At 49.6% G+C, this 23,707-nt stretch overlaps 1 protein-coding gene across 1 annotated transcript in view; it reads right to left on the bottom strand.

Moving 5' to 3' along the window:
* Nucleotides 1-1,234: 1,234 nt before the first annotated feature.
* Nucleotides 1,235-23,707, bottom strand: part of EMP2 (epithelial membrane protein 2) — a 33,953-nt gene continuing 11,480 nt past the window's right edge. Inside the window, exons 2-5 of the mRNA XM_080678584.1 lie at nucleotides 13,897-14,035; nucleotides 11,644-11,740; nucleotides 7,914-8,060; nucleotides 1,235-4,779 (exon numbers count right to left, since the gene is read on the bottom strand). Coding sequence (XP_080534710.1) covers nucleotides 4,592-4,779; nucleotides 7,914-8,060; nucleotides 11,644-11,740; nucleotides 13,897-13,974 — 510 coding nt within the window. The 5' untranslated portion in view covers nucleotides 13,975-14,035 and the 3' untranslated portion in view covers nucleotides 1,235-4,591. The remainder of the gene's footprint in view (nucleotides 4,780-7,913; nucleotides 8,061-11,643; nucleotides 11,741-13,896; nucleotides 14,036-23,707) is intronic.

Consider the following 23,707-nt stretch of genomic DNA (forward strand, 5'->3'; position numbering starts at 1 on the left):
GGTTTGCCGACCACTGGTCTAGCCACTATGTCATACACCTGAAACTGTGGCAGGATAGTAAAAAGCTAGGGAAATTCCTTGACAAGTATTATAAGGGAAACTGAGGCAAAATAATTACAATTTGAGCAGTTTACAGTGAGCTAATGAATCACAAGTTTTTCTCTTCCCTAACCAAGGACACTTAGGAACAAATGGTTTCCACATTCCAGACAGTCTGGGGGCAGAACAGCCTCCAACCCATTCCTCTTCAATGATGTTCTTTGAAAATAAAACTAACCAGGAAATAACTCCTGATACCTATATACGCACCTTTTGATGAATCAACATATTGAAGGTCACACCTGGAGAGCTAATGAATATTCTGCTAAGACCTCCTCTGAGACCTTCCCTAGGATTCCCACTGGCCAGAAGAAAATAAAAAGCCTCAAGACAAAGGATCCATGGCATGCTCTTGCTAGAGCACCCCCTACACCTTGTATCTCTGCTTTCTTTTTCCTAAACTCTATGGGTCCTCACGAGACTTGTCACCAGGGGAGCAGCGGGCAGTGGCAGCTCATCCCAGGCTTACTGCCTGAACTTGTCTCCAAGGCCCCCATTTTCTCTGACTTCCCAGGGAGCTCACCTCATTTACTGTGACCTATTTCTCAGTGAGCCAAAGCAGCCCCACATAGGCTCTCTCCTTGCTTCTTCTACCCTAAGCCCTTCCTTTGTTTCACTGTCCCCAGCTTGAATAAATGTGCTCTCAAAATCACCCGGACTGGTGCTGCGCAATCCTTCTTACACGAAGTCAAGAACCCACACATTACTGGTCAGCCCTAGACAGACCCCCTCGGGGCCCAGACCCAACCCAGTAACAAAACTAATACAAAAAATACTGAATGTAAGCCATAACTGAAAAAAAGAAAAAGGAAGAGAATAGGACTGGCTACATAATTTGTGGGAACCATTGCAAAATGGGAATGTGGGGCTGTTTGCTGAAATATCATAAAGAAGTTTAAGATGGTGTTAGCAGATCATTAACCCAGTATGGGGCCTTCTGGAAGCCCAGGTCCTGGGCAGTTGCGGTTAGTTCATCCAGGAAGCAAAGGTAGTGGGAGTCTGTACTCCTGGCTGTAAAAACCACACCTTCATCTTGATGAGAAATCAAATGACCCCCTGCCACTCAACATGGCAGCATTCCAACCTAGACGCTGGCACGCGTGGGCACATTCAAGGCTGTGGCTCCGGGCGATTTGGTTTTAAACTTTATTTTTCATGTACAGTTTCAGATTATACAAAACATAGAAAATGTACTATTTTAAAGGCACATTAAGGAGAAAGTATCTAACTACCCTAAAATCACATTTGTCCACAAACCAAGATTCAGACTTAACCTCTAGGCCTTTCCCTGCATTTCCTCATCACCACAGCGCCCCCAATATACAAAATTGCCCAACACGCTGTATTATAAGTAGCCTTTCAACGATTAGCAAGTTTAGTCATTCCCCACCCAGGCAGATTTTAAATGATGCTACAGCTTCTATCAAAGCTACTATGTTTAGTGTGTTTACATACAGGCTTGGGGGTCCAGGTGTCCTCGGCATTAGTTAACACAGAGCATCCCAGGACCTCAGCCTGTCAATTAGGGATGCACACAGGCCACCAACCTGTCGCAGAGGATGGAGGATTGGGAGGAGGTCTCCAATTCTCCTGTGTTCAGGTAGAAATATATACATTCACTCAGAGCTACAAATCAATTTTCCAAACTCACTTGACAGAGACCCAAAGTAATTTTAATGTGAGTAACAAAATGAGTTAGTCTGTCTCTATCCATAGCCCCTCAATGAAAGAATTACAGTACTGTATAAAAATGTCCTAACATGCGCAAACTACAGTTCCTTCAAATACAGTTGTTACCAGTAATATATTTGGTCCTAATTTTTGCTTCCTGGATGTCTCAGTTAGTTTTCTTTGTTGTTGATGTTCTCGAGTAACTGATCACAAGCACCAAGTAAGGGCTGATTCTGCCTACAGGTAAGAAATGTGGGTATTTTCTCCCTGACGCATCACCTCTTTCCCACCTCTGCAATGCAGGGCAGGCAGCTCTCATGAGTCACAAAACCTTGGCATCGCGATGGATGTGGATACAAGTGCTGTACAGTAGCAGCAACCAGCCAGGAAAATCCGTGGGGTCATTTCAGATTCTCACGCACCCCTCAAGTTTTGGAGAAGGAAACCCGGGCATTGCCTGGGGATGAGGCTTACCAGAGTTCTGGTTCTGAGGGCTGCTTGCTTGTTTCTATGTGGCCACCAGGAAACTAGAGAAAAGCCATCTGGCTGGAAAGCTGGGGGCACTTTAGACCCACCTTCCTCCAGAGGCTCCTGTAGCATCCTCCAAACCCCAAGGGTGTGACTGCTCCGACCCACCCCATGTCTGAGTTTTCCAGGAGGTGGCACTCTGTCCTGTCCCTGGCCCAATGTCACCCTGCCCTGTGCTGGTGGCCTCTCTGTGGGGAGGGTGTCCTGCCTCAGGGAGGATGTCTGGATTTGCTCACCCCTGTGTTTTCAAAGCCTCACACCCTGCCTGGAACATAGCAGGCATGGAGTACTCTTGAAAATGAAGAATGAATGAAAGAATGAATAGATGGACAGAAAAACCCCAAATCCTGCACTGAAAAGGAGTCCACGGTGGCCCCAAAACTACTCAACACAGAACTGGGCTGATGGCAGATCGTTGCCACTCAGCAGGTCAAGTGCAGAAGCATTTAAGCAGCACCAGTGCCGAGACGTGGCCAACAGGTCGCACTGGCCCAGGCATACCTCCCCAGAAGCGTGCTCAGAGCACCAGAGGAAAAAGACAGAGACATGCAAAAAGCTTATTCAGTGGGGCACGCCCCAGGGTCAGGCGCATTGCCACACACCTCACGGTGCTTTTACACCTAAGGACAAGCTCCCCAAAGCCGCATTTGTCAGTATATTCTCGGAATTGTCTGAAACACCCACCCACCTAGACCCTGACAAGGCAGATTCCCCCGAGTGGCACTTGGGCTCACTCAAGTCTGAGAACCACAGCAGACTGGGTTCCTGCCACTGCTTCATTGGCTATCAGGACCCTGGGATGCTCCACAGAACTAAACGTTCTCTTGATGGAACAGACAACGCTGCCCAATAAATGCCAGCTGCACGGGCTGAATGAGCGATGTTTAGGCCAGGGTGATCTCCATGCCTCCTGGGGCATTTAAAGATAGGCAGGCAGGAAGCAGGTTCCCTCCCAACCACCGGCCTCGCTTTTCAATCCTTGGTTGCGGTCTTTGCAGCCTTCATCACAGTTTTTAATTAGTTTCCCTAATTGGTTTTTAATCCATCTTCTCTTTAGACGATGAGCCCCAGAAGGAGAAATTATCACCAAGCCTTATGTTGATGAACGAATGAATGAATGAATGGGTAAATGAATGGATGGTGGATGGGTCCTCTGAGGCTCCAGAAATGGAGTTAGTAGAGGCCAACTAGCCAGCTTAGAAGGCAGGTCAGGAAGAGAAGGGAGAGGCCTTCTGACTTAGGGTTGTAAGGAGGCTGTGTCCCCCAGGGTGGCTGGCTATTGGGGTGTGAGGCCTGGGCCTGGAGTTTGGGTGATCCAGATGAAAGCAGCTGAGTTAGGGACAGGGAAGAATCAAGAGCTGATGGAGGCCAGGGCTTTGGTCTGCAGTGGGGTCTAGAGCCACCTCCCAGCTTGATATGATGAGAGCTTTAACGTTTGTGAGGCAGTTCTGCTCCCCGGGTCCTGGGACTGTGGCCCTCAACTTTAAGGCACATAAGCATCACGGAGGAGCTTGTTAGCAAAGCAGGCTCCCGGGCCCCACCCCAGAAGACTCGGATTTTGTAGGTCTGGGGGTGGGTACCCAATAGTCTGCATTTTTACAAGGTGTCCTAGGGATCACAAGAGGAAAGTCTTTGCCTCAGGGTGAGCCCACGTCTGAACCCCCCTCCCAAGGCAAGCAGGTGACACCGTCTGCAAATTCAGGTGGCACCTTCTGGACCTAGCCCGATATTGGCATTTGGGGCTGTGGTCTGGATACAGGCAGAACACCAGGGTCCACACCTGTTTCTCACATGGAACTTGGCTCAACACCTGAGGAGGTTTCATCCCTCACCTGGCCACCCCTCACCCCACCTTCCACCACTAACACCCAGAGATTCAGGAAAGGGAAGCTGAGGTGAGGAGGACCTGGTGTGGCCCAACCATGGGGAGATGTCCCCCCAGACCTGGCTTTCTCGGCCTCTTGTCCTCACATCCCATCCCCGTGGTAAGGAAACACGCTGCCGAACATTTTAGGATTTGAGCATTGCTGGATTTTTGGCTTTGTCTTGTTGGGACTTTCCGACGGCGGGAGTTCTGAATTCCAGCCTTCACAGTCCGTTCTCTGATCTCAAGAATGCAAAAACTCTTCTCTTTTTTTGGCTTTTAAAGGAAACAATATGTTTGCTAGAAAAACCACAAAACAAAACAAAAAACAAAACAAAACAAAAAAAAAACACACAAAACGGATTATATACAAAACGGTTATCTGGATGTAGATTCTGTACTGCGTGAGAGCGACTGAGTGCCGGGTGTCTATTTGCGCTTCCTCAGGATCAGGTACATGAGGCCGCTGATGAAGGTGAAGGCAAAGGCCACCCAGGCCAGGATGAAGGAGTAGCCATAGGTGCCTTCTGCGGTTGGAGTATAGAGATTCCGGTTTTCGTGGTGAATGTCTTGGCGTCGGTCTGTGTAAATGGAAGCTGCAATCATGACACACAGGCCTGTGAGAAGAAAAGTGAAGATACCAATAAATCACGGACCGCAGTGTGTCCCAGGCCCCTGAGGGGACTATTAAAGACCAACTTAAGCTTTTATTCTCATAGGTGTTTGTTTTAGTCTATTGGAAAGATGATAATGAATATTTTATTTGACTATCACTGCCTCCCCTGTCACCATTTTGCTGCTCATTCTTGCTAGCTGAACCCAATTTTTATTTTTTTTAAATATGTGTTTATTGATTTCAGAGAGGAAGGTAGAGGGAGAGAGAGATAGAAACATCAGTGATGAGAGAGAAGCACTGATCAGCTGCCTCCTGCACACCCCCCACTGGGGATCGAGCACACAACCTGGGCACGTGCCTTGACTGGGAATTGAATCGTGACCTCCTGATTCATGGGTCGACGCTCAACCACTGAGCCATGCTGGCCAGGCTGAACCCAATTTTATTTGGGCAGCCATGTGCCCAGCCCAGAAAATAAGACATAATGTATCTAAACCAGGGGTCATCTGGACAGTAAATAGTTCAGGCTTTGCAGGCTCTGTACAATGTCTGTCCCCCACTACTCAACTCTGTACTTTCCCTTGCATACTACTTTAGCCTGTTAGGTCAGGATGGAATGGCCGGAACTATGGCAGCCTTCTGGGGGCCATGAGAGGCATAGAAGGCATAGAAGATGATGGCATAGAAGGATGAGAGGTGTGGGGGTTGGGATACTGCTGCTGAGCTGCCGGACCAACTCTGGCACCTTCCACCTCCTATTTGTTATATTAAAAAAGTAAAGGTCTTTGTGGCTGAAGTCATTGTTAATTGGAATTTTCTCTTACTTGCAGCCAAAGGCAACGTGATTAAAAGACATGAGTGGTAGGATGAGGTTAAGTACCCTGGTTTTCCTTGCGGGACCTGTAGCCTCTCCTGGCCAGGTAGGACTGTCCATCAGGGTGCCAGCCCTTCTCTAACTGGGGTTTGAGTGTATGACAATCTCTGCCGATCAGACTGTTGTTCCTGGAGGCTTGAATCTAGGGAAAAGTCACACTGTCTTCTGATTCACACGGATTCTGCCAGCATCTCGCTGAAGTGACTGCCCATCAGTTCCTGCTGCCTGGAGCCTCTATCCAAGACCTGGTGTCCAGCTTTTCCTTTGAATTGTGTGAGCTGCCCCTGCATCCGGTTCTTATGTAAGTTAGAGCATCTGTTGCTCACACCTCAACATCACTGACTGATATGGTGTCCAAACCTTGCAGGCTTGGGGCAGAAGAGGGAGGGGCAGGTCCTCAGACCAGAAAATGGTCAAAGGAGTTGTTGTGGACGGGAAAGGGGTGTGTGTGACTTTTGTATCAAGGTAACCAGTTTTGACTAAATGGCCTTAAGAGACAAATAGACAAATGGAGACAATAACAGAAAGTAAACTTGAGTGGGAAACTCCCCAACTCCCTCTCTGCATGTTAAGTGTCGAGATTCAATGGCCTTTAATGGTGTGAGTAGTGGGGTGTCCATGCTTCTTGCTGGGAGACACAAGGAAAGTAAAGGAAGAGGCAGAGCAGACACCCCCTCATGGGTGCCCTTGGGCAAGTCATATTACTTCTCTCGGCCTCACTGGGTCTGGGTCTGTGTCACTGCTCTCAAGTGCTGGACTCATGGATGAGAACACACATCCCCAGGTTCTAACCAACAGGTCAAGATGGGCCTTTGGGGGCTGCACTTCAGACAGGTTCCCAGAAGGATCCTGGTGGACTTGGGGCTTGGGGACCAAGTGACCCTCGAGGGTCTTTTATGATCGAAATGCTTTAATCTCTGCCTGCACCCTGGCTTCTCAGGTAAGGTGCCCCGAAAGAAGGATGCTGTATGTGACCAGCCATCCTGCTATGCCCAGGACTGAGGGGTTTCCTGGGATGCAGGACTCAGTTTTAAAACTGAGACAGCCCGCCTGGAGTGGCTCAGTTGGTTGAGTATTGTCCTGTGCACGGAAAGGTTGCCGGTTCAATTCCTGGTCAGGGTACGTGCCTGGGTTGTGGGTTTGATTCCCAGAGAGCATATGGAAGGCAATTCATATGGAAGGCAATCAATCAATGTTTCTCTCTCACATCGATGTTCCTCTCTCTCTCTCTCTCTCTCTCTCTCTCTCTCTCTCTCTCTTTCTCTCTCTCTCTCTCTTTCCTCAGCATGTCCTCGGATAAGAATTAAAAAAACCAAAAAGTAAAACTGAAACAGTCACAGGCACACAGATCCCCCTGGTGTGTGGTAACGTGTGCCTTGGGGCTATGCTGAGGGCATGTGGCAGGTCTGGACTTCACTCTGGGCTGCAGAGAATGAAGTCTGGGAGACAGACGGCTGGCTGGAAGGAGGTGGGAGTTAGCACCAAGCAGCAGGCGGTCTCCGAAGTACAGAGTTCTCATCCTCCTCAAGCCCCCCATTGTCTCCCGATTGGAAAGTACCATGGAAGGAGGGGCTTCCAGTTTTTGGCATCAGAAAGCTTTAACTCTCTACTGAGGAACAATAACAAACCATCACGTGGTGGCACAGGCTTCTGCACCCGATTTCAGCGTCGCTGAAACTCACAATAGGGCAAAGTGCTCTGGGACACCTTTTTTCTCTAAGTCCCTCCAGGATTGAGGCCGTGTCTTGTTCATCTCTGTATCTCCAGAATCCCCCAAGGGCCCAAAGCAGACACACCTAACACCAACCAGCCAAAAAAACGACAGAAAAGCCTGTTGATGGCTTCCCACCAGCTTGGGGAAAAGACCCCCAAATCCTAGCAGGCTTACAACACCTGTGAGTCTGGTGCAGCTCACACCAGGCCTCGCCCCCCGCGCCCCCATCTCTACACTCCAGCCCCACTGGCCAGCTAAGTCTCTCCTATCACAGGGCTTTGGTCATGTTGTTCCCTCTGCCTGACACACTGTTCCTTCCCCTCTGTACCAACAGAGCACATTCTGCAGCAACTCCTACTCACCCTACAGATTCCAGCTTAGGAAGGGCGCCCTCCCTGGCCCCCTAACTAAATCCAAACTCCAAAATATGAAATGTCCCACGGAGGCACCGGGGCACAGCTGCCAACCTCTCCTTTCCGAGTCCTTGCCTGCCACGCTCCTGGCCGGGAGGGGGGCCCTATTCCAGGAAGCCTGTCATTTTACTTACATGACATGAGCTGGATGATGGAGGTTAAAACAAACCTCTCTCCCTGCTTGAGGCGGAAGAGCTGGAGCAGGAAGATCAGGAAGGCGATGCAGCAGAGAATAGTGGAGAGGATCATGCTGGCCTGGACCGCCTGCATTGTGGAGTAATCTGTGGGAAAGGACAAGAGCGTGAGACTGAGGACCACAGGCGCCCTGGGCCCCCGGGTGCAGGGACAGTGCCAGCTCCCGAGTGGGGGGACGAGACTAGAGTGCAGGAAGCACAGTGTGAGCACATGGCAGCCAAGGAGTCTTCTCTCCCCTCTCCCTCTAGTGTCCACTTGTGCACTTGACCCGAGATCCCGTGTCCTTATCTGGAAAATGGAGAACCACCACCTGCTGGGCATTCTTCCCAGCCTGGGTCGCTGCTCCCACATCCGTGGCTCTCGGATGGGGGATTATTTAAAAGCACAAGCCATCAGGTTCCAAGCTGGCAGATTCTGGATTCAAGAGCTCAGAGGGGACAGGTCAGTTTGCGTGTCTGTTCTTTAGCGAGACCTCTGGAGGCATTCTCGGGGACGTGAGGCTCTCAGGACTGAGTGACCTTCTGAAAGTACATTAGAGAGTGAACCTTGTGCTCGCTCCTTAGGAAAAGGAAAGCAACGTTTGTGTGAGGTGTGAGCAATCGGGGTTTGGTACAGGGGAGCTTGAGCAAAGACAGGAGCCAGTCTGGGAGGGCACTGCACGGGGAAGGACACAGCTGGAGCCCTGTGCCCAAGGCGTACAGAGGGGTCGAGTGCAGGGACTGGAGCCACCTGCACGAACCTCAGTTTCTTCACCTGTGAAATGGGGATAATAACAGCTCCCACCTCAGCAGGCTGGGAGAGTGGAGGGAACTCATCCATGGAAGGTTTTTAGGGGGTGCCCCCCGCCAAAGGGAGTGCTATGTAAGGGATGATGTTATCACCAGGACGCATGTAAGATGGTTGAGGGGACAGTGCCCAGAGCTGCAGAGGAAAATGTAAGGAAAACCTTACTTTTTTCTTTTTCTTTTTGCAATCTTGCCAAAAAATGACTAGAGGGAGGCATAATGTTAAGTTCTTAATGAAATGTTAAGCAACGGCTCTTAGTGTGGTCTGGTTGCACCTGAAGATCTGCAGGAGAGCATGGAGCCCCTCCCCCACTGCTTACAGTGAGGAACGAACCCTCATCCCCTCCCCCAACCCCACATGATCGCATCCTATGAAGTCCAAGAACAGGCAGAGGGAACAACAGTGGCAGAAGTGGTTGCCCTCAGGGCAGGGGGTGGTGGGAACTGAGCTAAGAGGGGCCCGAGGGAGCCCTCTGGGGGGACGGAATGTTCTCCTTCTTGCCTGGCTGGCGTTTACAAGGGTGCGTACATAATTGTCAAAGCTCTTTGAACTGAGACCTTAAGAAGTCTACATCTTCTCGCTTGTAAATTACAGCTCTGCTCCGTTATAAAAACATCCGGGAGGCTACACGGAGATGAACTCCATCAGAATCTCTGGTGGTGTCGGGAGCTGGCCTGGAGGGGGTGCCACCTTCAATGTGACCCTCTCTTTCTTCTCTCTGCCATGTGGGGACGCGAGATCCAGGCTGTCTGCAAACCAGCACCAGTGTCTGTTCTCACCAGACACCAGATCTGCCCTGTGAGATATACATGTCTGTTGTCTAAGCCACCCACCAAGCCTATGGTTACACACTGCCCAAAGGTATGAAGACCATGGCTTTAGGAGGAGAGGACGTGTGTTTAGAAGAGGGTTTCTCAACGTTGGGGGGTGGGTGCAGAATGTAGCGCTGGAGGCCGATGAGCTCAGTATGGGTGGAGGCCAGACAGTGCACCGACCAACGACACTCACCCACTGAGAGGCATGCTCACTCTGCTCTGGTTTACATGTGTCTATGGACCTCAGGGAGCTCTCCACTTGGCCCGTTAGCACATGTGTAACACCGCTAATATCTGGATTTAGTGGTGGCTTTGTTTTTAACAAGGAAAGAACCGGAAACAGTCTCTGGACCTTCAAGAGGCAGATGCATCTGGTGAGGATTTAATAACATTTGATTTTCAATGTAGCACTTTAAACAAATTTTCCTTGCTTTATGGCAAGTGATCCCAGGTTAGCATTTATGTAGGGATGTAAAGTCCCTTTTAAAATAAATGGATGTAAGGAAACCGTGAGCAGTTTTCAAGTCCGGTCGGCAGGCTTTTCTGTGAATACTCTGGGCTTGGTGGCCATATAGTCCCTTGTTACATTTTCATCTTTGTTTTTTTTGTTTTGTTTTGTCTTAACAACTCTTTAAAAATGTAAAAACCGTTCTTAGCTCATTGGACTGAATTTGCCTGGTAGTCTGCCAACCCCTGTTATTTTAAGGAAAAGTAAAAGGGAATTAAATAATTCCACGTAGAGGATATGGAACGCAAACAATAGAGACTGGGAAACATTGCCACAGAGCACAGCCAGCTCGCACAGCCGACCACGCACACTGACAGCCGGGGCTGCAGAGCACAGGGGAGAATGGCTGTTCCCAGGGTCAGGGGTTCGTGTCAGATAAACGCACTGAGGGGGAGGGTGTGGCAGGGACCACATGATGCGGTTTAGAGCACAGGCTTCAGCGTCGATCACTTCAAGACTGGAATCCTGGCTCCATCATTTAGTCCTGGATGTGTAACCTTGGGTTTCCGCTCTGTGCCTCAGTTTCCCTATCTTAAAACAGGGCCAATGGTCCCTGACGGATAGGGCTATGAAATTGCTTAGGTAAAGGATGTAGCCCTGTGCCTCGCAGGAAACCTTCAGCAAATGATGCCTTCTATTGGTACTTTTGCTGCTTGTGCTATGAATGTTGATATTGTTACTGACGGAATGGTGAGACTTTAGGAGTCAGTGAGCAGGGTCCCTTGCTCCCTAAATAGGATTGCCAGATTTGGTAAACAAACACACACAAAGAAACAGGATGCCCATTAAATATTAGTGTCAGATAAACAACACATAATTTTTTTAGTATAAGTATGTCCCATGTTAATATCTGGGACATACTTAAATTATTTATGGTTATCTGAGATACCAAATTTAATGGGGCATCCAGTATTTTATCAGGCACCAGGACCCAAAGTGCCTCTTGCATCAGTTCTAGAACAGAACACAGAGCCATCCTCTCCAGAGTGGAGGAGAGTCGTCGCCGGCATGGGTCTAAGTGGGATGTCCTGCATTTGCAAAGCCCTTTGGTACTTGGGCTTGTGCACAGAGGCAGGCAGGGCAGGTACACTGCTTCTACCTCCATTTAAGCTGAGGGTACTCTGAGCACTCCGATGACCTGTCCCAAGGCAAGGTCACACAGCTCACAAAGGAGCCAGCTATTGAGATGCTGGGAAGTGACACAGGTGTCAAATACAGTCTCTGAGCCTAAGGAGAGGGGAGGCTTGGATAAATGAGAAGGGGGGAAAGGTTCTAGATAAGGGCTGAAGCTGAGAAAGTGTGAGGAAGGGAAGCTCTGCTTGGCCAAGACACAGAGATGGGTGGGCCCAGTGTAGGTGGGGTTGGCGTGCCCTCCAGCCTCTGCTTCTCCACCCACCCCTGTCCGCCCCCGCCCCCCCACCCCCGTCTTCAGCTGCCGTCGTCCCTGCTGAAGCCCCGCCGGACCCCTCCCATTATGCTGGGTGGCAGAGAGGGTGAGGAGTCAGAGGGAGGGGAAGCGGCCTCTTTTTCATCAATGCTTTCCCATCGGCTTCAACTCACGGGAAAAGCTGTCGTCGATGTCTGTACAATTGGTGGTGTTATCCGTGAAGCAGACTTTCCAGACATCTGCAAAAAATCCGTCTCCTACCCACCAGGCCTGTAACACGAAATGGAAACACAGGGAAAGGCTGATTGTTAATGATGAAAACACAGACTCCTAATCATGTGAATGAGATTCCTGTTGGGTGGGAGGCACAGGGTGAATGGGCATTTGGGACCGGTGCTTCTCAGTCTGCGGTGTGCATGCAGGTCACCTGAGGATCTGGTTAACCTGCAGATTCTGATTTGAGAGGCCGGCAGTGGGGCCTGAGATCCAGGCTCAGGTGATGCACCAGGTGATGTCCACACTGCTGGTCTGAGTAAAGGACAGGATGATCCAGGCCCTCCCGAGGTGGAGGAGAGGAGACCAGGCTCAGTTGGTGGAATAAACAGACAGTGGTAAATTCCACCAGGGCTACAGGGGTGAAGGCAGAAGGGAGTGAGACCATGATGAAACTGGTCAGGGAAGGGGGAGCCTGTTATGGATGAAATGATCAGACGAGACTCTCCTGTCTTCAGTCCAAAGGCTTTCATTTCTCTCCTGCTTCTGCTGTCTCCACCCTCCAGATCACAGGAATCTCCCCCACCCGTCCACCCAGTCACAGACATTCACTGCGCTCCCACTGCATGCCCTGCTACAGTGCCAAGCACAATTCCTAACCCATGAGCAACCTGTGACTCACTGACTGGCAAGAATGCCCATCTGTGAGTGCCACAGTCATGTGCATATGCAGGAGCGTTCCATAGGATTGAGCGGCGCTGTGGCCGATGGCTTTTCTGCCCCTCGTGTCTGTCTATCCTGTTCACTAAGTCTGCAACCATTTCAGAACCCCAGGGAACCAGATGCAAAACACAGAAAAAGGAGATTCTAAAAGAACATTCAATACCATTTATTTCACCAAGCGCGGGCCCTTTGGATAACAGCAAGTGAAATACTTTAACTCCGGCATCACTGTGATCCCTGCCCTACCCACTCTCAGCTGTTCTTCAGGAACCTGCAAGAAGCCAAACCTGACACTGCATTTATCTGCCCTTACAGGATCCAAGGCCAGATCTGTAATGGTTCCAACCCCAGGTCTGCCCTGACTGCAGTGTAAACTCCAGCAGGGACCTTAACTGCCCCGAGACCCAGTTCCCTCATAAAACAGTGCTAGGAGAGGGCCTATCTTGTAAACTTGAGGTGAGGATCAACTGAGATGATGCACATAAAAGGGACTAGCCCAGGACCTGGCCAGCGTGAGCACACGCTAAGCGACAGGAGGTGTGATGGTCTATGTCACTACTGTTATGACGATTAGTCAACAGAAGTCTATATGTAGGCAGAACTGATGGCCACTTGTAAGGTGCACTTTTTAGATGTGTGAGCAGTGTTTCTGACTCTAAATGTCTCTGCAGTCTGAAATGATCAGGATTGAAGCCAGGCCTTTGGATCAAGGTGTGGGCCACAGGGAACCTTTGATAAAATCTTCATCTGCTGCTGGCAGGGATATTAATCTATGCCAATAGATTTACCAAATGCATTCCTGCCATATGGCTGAGAGCTGGACACTAAAGGAAAAGAGTTCAATTTTTCATGGGAGCACGGGCAGAGTCAGAGAGTCCCAAGCCTGCACTCTGCTGGGGAGGGCAAGGCCAGGAAGGCCAGCAACAAGGGCTTCTGTCAGTCAGGAGATGTCAGAAGCGAGAGGGGCAGAGATCCCCTGGGATGGGTCACCTGGGAGCTAGGGCACCGAGGATGATTTTGCCCCCCCCCCCAATTAGATATTTGGCAACATCCTAAGACATTTCTGGTTGTCACAAATAGGGGTGGGAGTGCTGCTGGCATCTAGTGGGTAGAGACCAGGGATGTGGCTAACCCTCCTACAGTGCACAGACGGTCCCCAAAATGACTGGTCAACCTAGTGCCACGGTCGAGTCATTGACCTCAGGAGGGCTGAACTGAAGCCGAGTGCCCAAAGGGCTTCCTACAACCAAGGCATCACACCAGGCTCTGTGGGGGAATCAGAGATGAGAGGACCAAGGTCCCGGCCCACCTAAATGTGGATGCTTCACACCCCAACACTTAGTCCAGAGCCCTCAGGCCCCGGCTCAGGAGGTGGGCATGCCTTGGTGGGCAGGACAACCCCAATTATAATCACCTTGGGGAGTTCTTAATCCTGCTGTTGACTGCAGGATCCAGGGGTTCTGGGATGGTCATAAGGAAAAGGAACTTACATTGTCGATGGTGGCGATGAAAAGCAAGGCCGCGGAGGTGATGTGGAAGATGATGATGAAAGCCAGGAGCACCAACATTTTCACAGGGCGCGGGAGGGCGAGGGATCGCGTGGAAAGCCCAGAGAGAGCAGGGGATGTGCTAAAGAGGGTGTGAGAAATTGGAATTTGTCAACGACAAAATTAAAATGAAAAACAAGCAACTTTTAATGGGGTTTAAGAAAATAAAAAGCAGCCCAGCCGGGTGTAGCTCAGTGGTTGAGCGTTGACCCAGGAATCAAGAGGTCACCAGTTTGATTCCTGGTCAGGGCATATGCCCAGGTTGCAGGCTGGATTCCCAGTGGGGGGTGTGCAGGAGGCAGCTAATCAGTGATTCTCTCTCATCATTGATGTTTCTATCTATCTCTCTCCCTCTCCCTTCCTCTCTGAAATCAATAAAAATATATTTTAAAAAAAGATACAGACTTTTCTATTAAAAAAGAAAAGAAAAAGCAGCCCTTCCTGTCTTTCCTTGCCTGCATATTTTATCAGACAAAGTCTAGAGCTATCTTTTCAAAGATGTTCTTTGTTGTATCCAGACACTGAATATTCCTTGTGGAGGATTTGGGGTGAGGACCAATTAGAATCCCTACTTCAGAAAAGCATCCCACCTCTTCAGTGGCCTGCCAGGGGCACTGAGGCAAGCAGGAGGGGCTGTGTGTGGGCTAAAATGCTGTCTGAATCTCCCTCCCACCAGGCAATGCTCTGGGGATATCACAGCACCAGAGGAAGCTCACCCTCTGGGTTGAGTATTCATTGTCACAGTCCCTGCAGTGTAACAAAGCAAAGGTGGTCATGATACACAAATATTTCCTAGTGATCTGATCATTTATAAAATTAACCCCCACTCAAACACCCTTCCTCTTAATACCTATACTCATTTGAACAACATCCGACCACTAAATGCAAATACAACATGTGGCAGACAGCTGCCATTCATTTTTCCTCCCTCTGGGCACTGGAAGACTGAATTTCTCAGACTCCCTTGCAGTTAGGTTGGACCTTGTGACTAATTCTGGCCAATGGACTGTAAGCAACATGGGTGGGTGTCATTTCCGTCTGAAGCATTTCCGCATTCAGAAGCAGGTGTGAGTTCTCCATGCTCCCCCCTCTGATGAAATAGCTGGGATGGTGCAGCCACAACACACCAAAATAGAATCATTAAAAGAGCCTTTTCCTGATACCAATTCTCCCACCTAGAGAGTTGCACTGTGCAAAATGTTCCACCCTTTCTCTGTCAGCTCTCCCCTCAGAGCATGCTCACTCTCACTCCCTTAGTCCCTGACCAAGGCCGCCCTTTGAGACCCAGGACCTTTAACAATGAGCCAGGAGCTGTGTGGCTGCAGGGCTCAGCCTGGGTGGTCCCAGCTGCGACTCTGCATCATCATTTGGAAGAACCCAGTGAACCAGCTCAGAGATTCTTCCAATTCTTTTAAAAAGGACAAACCCCCCTTTGTGTAGGCCCGCGTCACTCTTAGCTGCCATCATATGCTGCCTCAAAGGAAAAAACAAAAAAGGCTCATGCACCACAGATATTACTTTAATGCCAGCTGGAATGCAAAATGCCAACTTCACCAGGCAGGGCCACAAACTTCAGGGTGATAATGGCTTTACACATTGTCCAGCTCAGATGACACAAATGCCTATGGACACATAATTAAGACTTTCTGGAAAAGGAAAAAAATGCTTTAACTCAGTCTTCCCCAAAGTGTGGAATTCATGTTACAAGGCATGATTTTGGATGGTGCACTGATATGGTATCAAATAACAATGAACCATGTAGGGAGAAAGTCGTCATCGAAATTGTCTGAGTCCACCAAGGAGAAAAGACCCAGTTTGGTGCTAGTCTGTCTCTAACATGTGCCATTTTTTAAAACAACAACAATAAGCAGAACTTTGGGCAAGCCATAGTGTGTAGCAAGAATTTAACAATGTTGCTTTGATATTATAATGTTTATTTTAAGGTTCTCTTTTTAATTTTTTTTAAATGTATTGATTGATTTTAAAGAAAGAGGACAGGAGGGAGGGAGGAAAGAAGGGAGGGTGAGAGAGAGAATGAGAGAGAGATTGAGATTGATGTATTGTTCCACTTACTTATGCATTCATTGTGTGATTCTTGTATGTGCCCTGACCAGGGATCAAACCCATAAACTTGGTGTATCTGGACGATGCTTTAACCAACTCAGCTACCGGGCCAGGGCTAAGGTTCTCTCTTTTTATAGAAATATCATATATAGTAGAGATATAAAGTCTCATTAAAACAACTTTATTGAAAATTTAAAAGAATGAGTCATTTAAAAATATATTATGTACATATAAGGACGGGTGGTCTTCAGAGTTAGCAAAAATCCTGGGGGTGGTTTTCAGAGCCTAATGTCTGGGACGCGTTGCTTTAACACCTGCGAGTGATTTCAGTTGGAATCCCAGACATTAGGAATAAGCTCCTGCACAGAAAAGGGTAAGTGTTTACAAGGGGTCAAGTCAGGTCTTGAGTCCAGTGTAAGGCGAAGGCCTTGGGGGAATACAAGGGTGGCTAGAGATTGGTTTGAATTGTTTGACATCCGGGAAAATTGGAAATAGAGAAGTACTCTCCCATGATGACATCTGGAATTCAGATCTAGTGACCTCACCAGAGCTTTGGAGAAATTATTCATAAGTAGAGGAGATCCCTTGAATCTTTAAAAGGGACTAGAAATGACCCTTTACTCCTACATCCTTAAATCAAAGTAAGTCTCCCTATTCCTTTCCAACAGGCAGCCACTCTCCCCAGTTTCCTATGACCCCTTCCAGAGAGAGTATCTGTTAGGTGGGAACACTTACTCCCCACTCCTCATGCTTCCCTATGCGGGGAAGCACCAGAGTAACACTTCTGGCCTCATGTCCCACCCCTCACTCACTCCTTTGCTTCTGATTGGAGGAGACATCCAGTGTTCATTTTCGGGGTTGGTGGAGCTCAGCCATCAAGGGGCCACTGTGTATGGCGATGCCCTTCCCTCCTCTTTCCACGAGGTGTGTCTGAGCTTCCAGAGTCCCAATGTCCCTTGGCTGGAGGGGCTTCAGGGCAAGTGGAGGACAGGGTGTGGAGCTGAGAGCAACAGCAAGCTCATTTGGCCACAGTCTGAGCTAAGTCAACCCAGCCTCTCTCACCTGCTCATATCCCCCAGAGATCATTCTTTTCTATAGGAATCCACCTCCTTCTTGGATAGACTGCCCGGTGTTCTGTTGTAGGCTCTGCCACAATGTACTCCACTAGCTCCCTATCCAGGCCCATTTCGTTCATTTCCAGGCTTTTGCTACTCCAAGCTATACCGCCAGTGAACATTTCTGAACTTACTTCTTTGCTTGGACAGATTCCTAAATGTGGAGATGCTGGGTCAAAGGATATGAACATTTAATTTATTGCATTTTAATTTTTATTAATTAAAATTTGATTTACTGCAAAGCATACTAGGAACTGTTAGTGCTGTGTCAGCCTTGAACTTCAGAGGGTCTTCAGCGGGTAGAAAGTATTGGACCAACTATTATGCATGGCCTGGGTAGGTGGACAAGCCTTGGTTTCCTATCTTTGACTTATTAACACCCCTATTTCTCCTGCAAGTAGAATTCTTCCACTACAGTCCAGCTTCTGCATCCCCACGCTCTTCCTAGCGGTGCTCAATCCTTCCCACAACACACACCCATGTTTTACTCCTGGGCAGGGACTCAGTGGGCCCTCTCGGGAGATATTGAAGGACAGACAGCTCCCTGGACTGGGTATTGGAAGGCTGGTCCACCAAACCCAGGGTGGCATCACATTTATGCTTCCCATGCACAGAAACTTATTTTCCCTTAAAAAAAATTCATACTGACCCCTTGTACCCACCCCCTTCTTGTCCGGTGCTCTGTTGGAGCAGTTCCCAGAGTGCCCTCTCCCTGCCACCCCCGCTGGCTTTCCCTCACATTGTCTAGGTCTCAACTCAAGCATCCCCTCCTCCGACCAGTTCCCTGATCACCCATGCCCCCCAGCAATGTCTATCCCCCATCATTATCTATCCCATCCCAGCATCACCTATACCATCCCCTGGTTTATTTTCTTCAGAAAACTTTCAGTCTCAAAGAATCTTATTTGTTCACTTGTCTATTATCTCTCTCTCCCTCTGTCCTCTGCTGTGCCCAGCGCACAGAAGCTGTCATTTTCCATCTGGGGAAATGTAGAATTGTCAAGGCCCTTGGAAAACTCAGCGCTCCGATTGCCCAGAGACAGGAACTGGGAAGCCATGACTGGCTCCAGTCCCACAGCGAAAGGAGGGCAAGGCCAGGACTGGAGGGTCTCCTGGCCCCTCTCCAGTTTCCCTTTCAACCTCGATGGGAGACCCCTAGAGGGCGCATGATGATCCTTCAACAGTCAATGACCATTTCCCAAAAGTCTCTGTCACTCTCAAGCACAGCATTCGCCAGGCAGTTCAAACCAGGCTGTTTTTCTTTTGGTGCTGAGCAGGGTGTGGTAAGAGGCCACCTGGGTTTGGGCGTTTACCTGTTCAAAGGTGGGAGGCCGCACCAGATGAGCTTCTCCAGTTCCTGTCTAGAAATCAGTCTTATGATTGGCAGAACTTCTCTTTTAAAAAAATATGCTTTGATCTACATAGTACATGGGCTGATTAAGAATAAAAAGGATAATGGAACCAAAAGGCACATGATGAAAAACCACAGCCTTCTGCCCCACCCCAGTCCTGATCCCGGGAAACACTTAACCTTTTCGGCTGTCTTTCCCTCCACAGTTCCATATTTCCCAGCAACACTCAAGCACTTCTATTTCCAGATTCATCTACTGTAAACATTACTGACTTCCTGCCTAGAGGAGAGTTTCCTCACCCGTCATCCCAATACAGTCTTGTCATACTCACATCAGTAAGTGTCATTTGCATTATGACCACATTGGCTGTTCGCTGCAGAGCCAAATAGTGTACTATGATTGCACTCTTCTTACAAAACTCTTCTTTTCTCTAGCTAGTTCCCTGTTCTCTCTCCCTGTGGCTCCATCTATTATCCTAATTTCTTCAGTGCTTTCCATATTTTTTATCATCCCAAGTCTCTTATGGCAGAATCCCAGATGCTGGGCAAATGCACTGTTTCACTTGCAAGCCTGTGTTAGACTCATCTTTCCCAGTGCACTTGACCCAGCGAGGCCCTCTCTAACTCCGTCTTCCTCTGCTCTTCGCCATGTGCAACCTCAGCAGCTGCTACTGCCACAGAACAAGTAAGACAAGCATTCTCTAGGGAAGACTAGCAGATTTGCTCATAACTGTGGCCAGGGCACGGGATGCTGGCATAACCCCAAGAGATAAAGGAGATAAAGCAAGTGCCTGGGGAGGGGATGCCCAAGAGGACTCATCCCACACGAAACGAGGCTCCTTCAGATTAAAGATCGAGCTACAGTTTACACAGCCTGTCTTGTGCTGGATCTTCACGTCAACTCCGTGAAGCTGGCAGAGTGAGGTATCATTATCCCCATTATACAGATGACAGACTGAGGCCGACAAAGGCTTCAGGTGACTTGCCAACATTTGCAAAGCTGGGACACCAATCTACTCGTATGGTTTTCCAACTCCAAATCCAAGACACTTTTCTATGTCCCTTCTTCCCTGCCCACATGCTTAGGGCCTAATGAAAGTCACATGGTGGCCTAGTTAAAATCAGGTGAGAGGACGGGCAGCGTCATTGTTGTTTCTGTTCCTTTGGCTGGATTTACCTCAAGCTCTGCACCAGGCAGGAGAGATCTGGGCGCGCCCATTAGCTAAAACTGGGATATGACTGGGCTAATTAAGAAAAGGCTTGACGAAGAAGGATGTTTTAGTCTTCACTTGGACTAAAAATAGAGCTTCCTGCCTTTTAAAATCTATTGGCTCACTGGCCAAACTGAAGCATGCATTGTCTTTATTAATCTACTCTGAGATTGGTTTGAATGTTGGCTCTTTAATCACAGAAAGGATTCATTCTGACATGGGAGAATGGACTACATTCTGTTTTCTAAATTTATTACAACACACCCTCTCTCCATCCAGAAACTCAGGTGGACCTGGCGGAGCACTGTACCTGGACTCCCCAACCTCGGTTTAGGTGCATTGTAGGAACCATGGAAGAGGATCTTCAGACTGAATGCCTACCGCTGTATACAAAACCCATAAAATAACCACAGAAAAGAGTACAGAGCACAGGATATTAGAAATTATTGCTTACTGATTCTTTCTCATTTTAAGAAAAAATTTAATCAGAACAGGAGCAGCAAATGGGTTTCCACTTCCTTTGGGCATGGGACTGGGATGAGCAGGGGTGAGGAGGAGGAAGAGGAGGAGGAGGAGGAGGAGGGACATTGGGAGATGTAGGTGGGGCCATGGAAATTCTGCATGCAGAATGGGGTATTTGTGGCTCCGTGAATGTCAAGTTCTAAAGCGATGGCTGACAGTACTACCCAGAAATGTCCATCTAGATCACAGATGGCAAACAGGATACACCAAGAATTGCCACTTCCTTGCTGCCCCCTAAGTAGAGGTGCTGTTCTACTATGCCTTGGTCCAATGTTTGCTTGCAATGTGTGTGTGTGTGTGTGTGTGTGTGTGTGTGTGTGTGTGTTGCACATCTAGCCTTGGGTGTGGAGAAAATTCTGCTGATGACTCAATGGGCCTCCATCTGACTTGATTTACTGCTAATGGTCTTACAGGTAGAGAGAAGGCCATAGGCCTGCCACTGGCAGTGTAGGGGTCCCCTCCTCTCGTGCCTTCATAGAAACACAAATCTCCCCAGCAGGAGGCTCAGCCCTGCCTGCCGGTGCTAAAAGGAAGCTGCTCTGGCACCCGCTCTCTTTCGTGCAAGGGAACAAGAGCAAGCCAGCTGCCTTCCCGAGGGGAGAGAACACGCTGTTAAGGTGACCACTTGGCCCCCCGATTCTATTCCCACCCTTGGGAGTTCTTCCCACAATTTACACCACAGCCCATTCTCAGCCTGAGTGGAGCCTTTTCCAGGAACTGTAGGCAAAAGGACAATCCTGGAGCCCTTCAAACAGACCTGAGAAGTTTGGCATCTGGAGGTCAGGGCCATTGCCCCCAACCCAGAAGTGCTCCGTCCACAGCTCCCAGGTTCAAAAGGCCAGGGAAGCTCTGGGCCCTGTCCTGGGGAAGGTCAGCTGGTCAGCGGCTGCCCAGGCCACACTGCCAAGGAGACTCCCAGGCCCATTCTGAAGCTGGCAGTTCAACCCCCAGCTGGCTGGAGCCTGGGCCCCTCCCACTGCCCACAGCCCTCGGAGGGGACAGTGGCTTTGGCCTCTGTTTCAGGAAGGCAGAGGTCAGCTCAGCCTCCTGCCCTGCTATCTAGACAGCAGCCAGCCCGAAATATCCAGACGTCCGAGATGCCCTGGGGATGGCGGAAGCCCCTTTGTCCTGGGTTGGCCAGCTTTGTGCTCACTGTGGCTGGGGCTTCTGGGCACAAAGACAACTCTTGGCTCCATCCAGAAATGACAAGAGGCAGGACACTGGGATTTGGCAGTGCTTCAGGGCCGAAGCCACAGAGAATGGTTCTGCCTGCTCAGCCCTGGCTCTCTCAGCCACTGAAATAATAATAACATAACATCAACAACAGTGATGGCCAACATTTATTGCCTTGTGTGTGCCAGGCACTATTCTAAGCTCTCCACATGTATTAACTTACTTGTTCCTCGGGAAAACACTATGATGTGACTGTTATAATTAGCCTCATTTTTTTGTTAATCCTCACCCGAGGATATTTTTTCCATTGATTTTTAAAGAGAGTGGAAGGGAGGGGGAGAGACACACAGAGAGAAACATCAATGTGAGAGAGACACATCAGTTGGTTGCCTCCCACACACCCTCCGACTAGGGCTAGGGATGGAGCCTGCAACCGAGGTACATGCTGTTGACTGGAATCAAACCCAGGACCCTTCAGTCCACAGGCCAATGCTTTATCTACTGAGCCAAACCGGCAAGGGCTATAATTAGGTAAAGAAAATAAGGTTCAGAGAGGTTAAGCAACTTCCCCAAGGCCACAGAGCTAGGAAAGGCTAGAGCTGGGATTTGAACCTAGGCAATCAGGCACCAGAGAAACCACCATATTGTCTACATCTCAGTTTCTCTTCCCTTGTAGGGTGCTGTTACTTTCAGGCTTGATGAGGAGATCAGTCCAAAATCCTAGGGCCACATGTGGCTCTGGATTCTGGTCATCCCTATGTGTCATTGCTCCGGGCTCCACGAAGTGGGACACACATGAGCAGGCTGGGGACAAGGGACGCAGAGAACAGAGTCACCTGTGAGTCCTGAAAGCGCCTCCCTTCGCCGAGCGCAGGAGGAACCCTTGTCAGCGAGGTGCCAGTCCTAAGGATGGGCAAGGACTATGATGCGTTTTGCAGGTGACACATTAAAACTAAGGGATTTAGCCACATCATTCAGTTAGCAGGTGGGGAACCAGGGCTCAGACCCCAGCCTTCTGATTACCAGCCTGTCACTCACTGTTTTTAAATGGAGCAAGTATTCACCCAATGAGCATTCACTGAGTGCTGTCCACGCCCGGGGCCCCGGTGATACACGGATGAGTAAGGCAGGCTCTGTGTCCCTGGGGAGCACTCAGGTGTAAGAACAGTGTGTGCCAATAAATGAACACGCTGTGATGACATGTGTGCTGGGAGAACACAGAGGGAGGTGTGACTAGTCCTGTGCTGGAGCCGGGCAGCGTCATCAGGGCTTCTCAGAGGGAGTGACATCGGAGCTGGGTGTCAGGATGGGCAGGCAGGGCTGTGGGGACGGGGTGTGGTGGGCAAACGGAGCCAAACGCTTCGAGGCGCAGAAGCCTAACCAGTGTCAAAAGGGTGTGTGCTGGGCAGGGCCCCGGGCTGAGCCAGATCTACGCTGGGCAAGAACTTAACGGGCCTTGGGAGTCTGCGTGTTACCCTGGACACAGTGTGAGATGGGGAAGATTTTCAGGCAGGGAGTAACAAGATCCGCCTCTAAAGCAAAACATTGCACAGGCCGGCAGACGGTTTTAGAAGGAAGTGAATTGGGGAGCCACTGGAGCAGCCCTGGTGAGAAATGATGAGGGTCTGGACTAAGGCAGGATAGGGATGTGGGCAGAAGGGAAAGATGGAGAGCTCCTCAGCAGGCAGAATCGCCAGGACCTGCGTGGGCTGAGGGGCGGGCAAGGACCCTGGGGGCCGTCTGCTTGTGCCAGAGTGGATGCTGGTTCCACGGATGCACTTGGGCTGGGGCAGGAGGACCACTGGAAGGACACGTGTTTTAGAAATGCCTGGTTAACAACGGTGGAAAGGGGTTGGGCAGTTGGAAACATGGGCGGGACTGTTACTCAGGAGAAAACGGGAGCTGGGAACAGAAATCCAGTGTCATGGGGGTGTGCATGGGAGACAAAACCCCGGGTGGATAGAAAGTATTACCCGGGAGAAAGTGCTGGCAGAGAGGAGAGGTGGGGAGGAAAGGCCAGCAAAGGAGACAGCGATGTGGGCACAGTGTGGGAAGGAAACAAGAGCGGTGGGGGACCCAGACGGCAAGAGAGGAGACGTTAGGAAAAAACCCATCATGATGGAAAATGAGCTCACAGGCAAACTTGGTAATAATTTTGGTGAAGTGAACGAAGGCCCTTCTTTATTTTCCTCCCTGCGACCTGCTCGTTATCCTGTAGCTGTTAACTTGGGCATTACTGCCTCTCGCGCTGGGGTCCGGGCCTGGCATGTTTCTACAGGAAGGCACAGTGCCCGGTTTATAGATGGTGCTCAGTAAAT

Source organism: Plecotus auritus, assembly GCF_963455305.1.
Source record: "Plecotus auritus genome assembly, chromosome: 7".
Lineage (NCBI taxonomy): Eukaryota > Metazoa > Chordata > Mammalia > Chiroptera > Vespertilionidae > Plecotus > Plecotus auritus.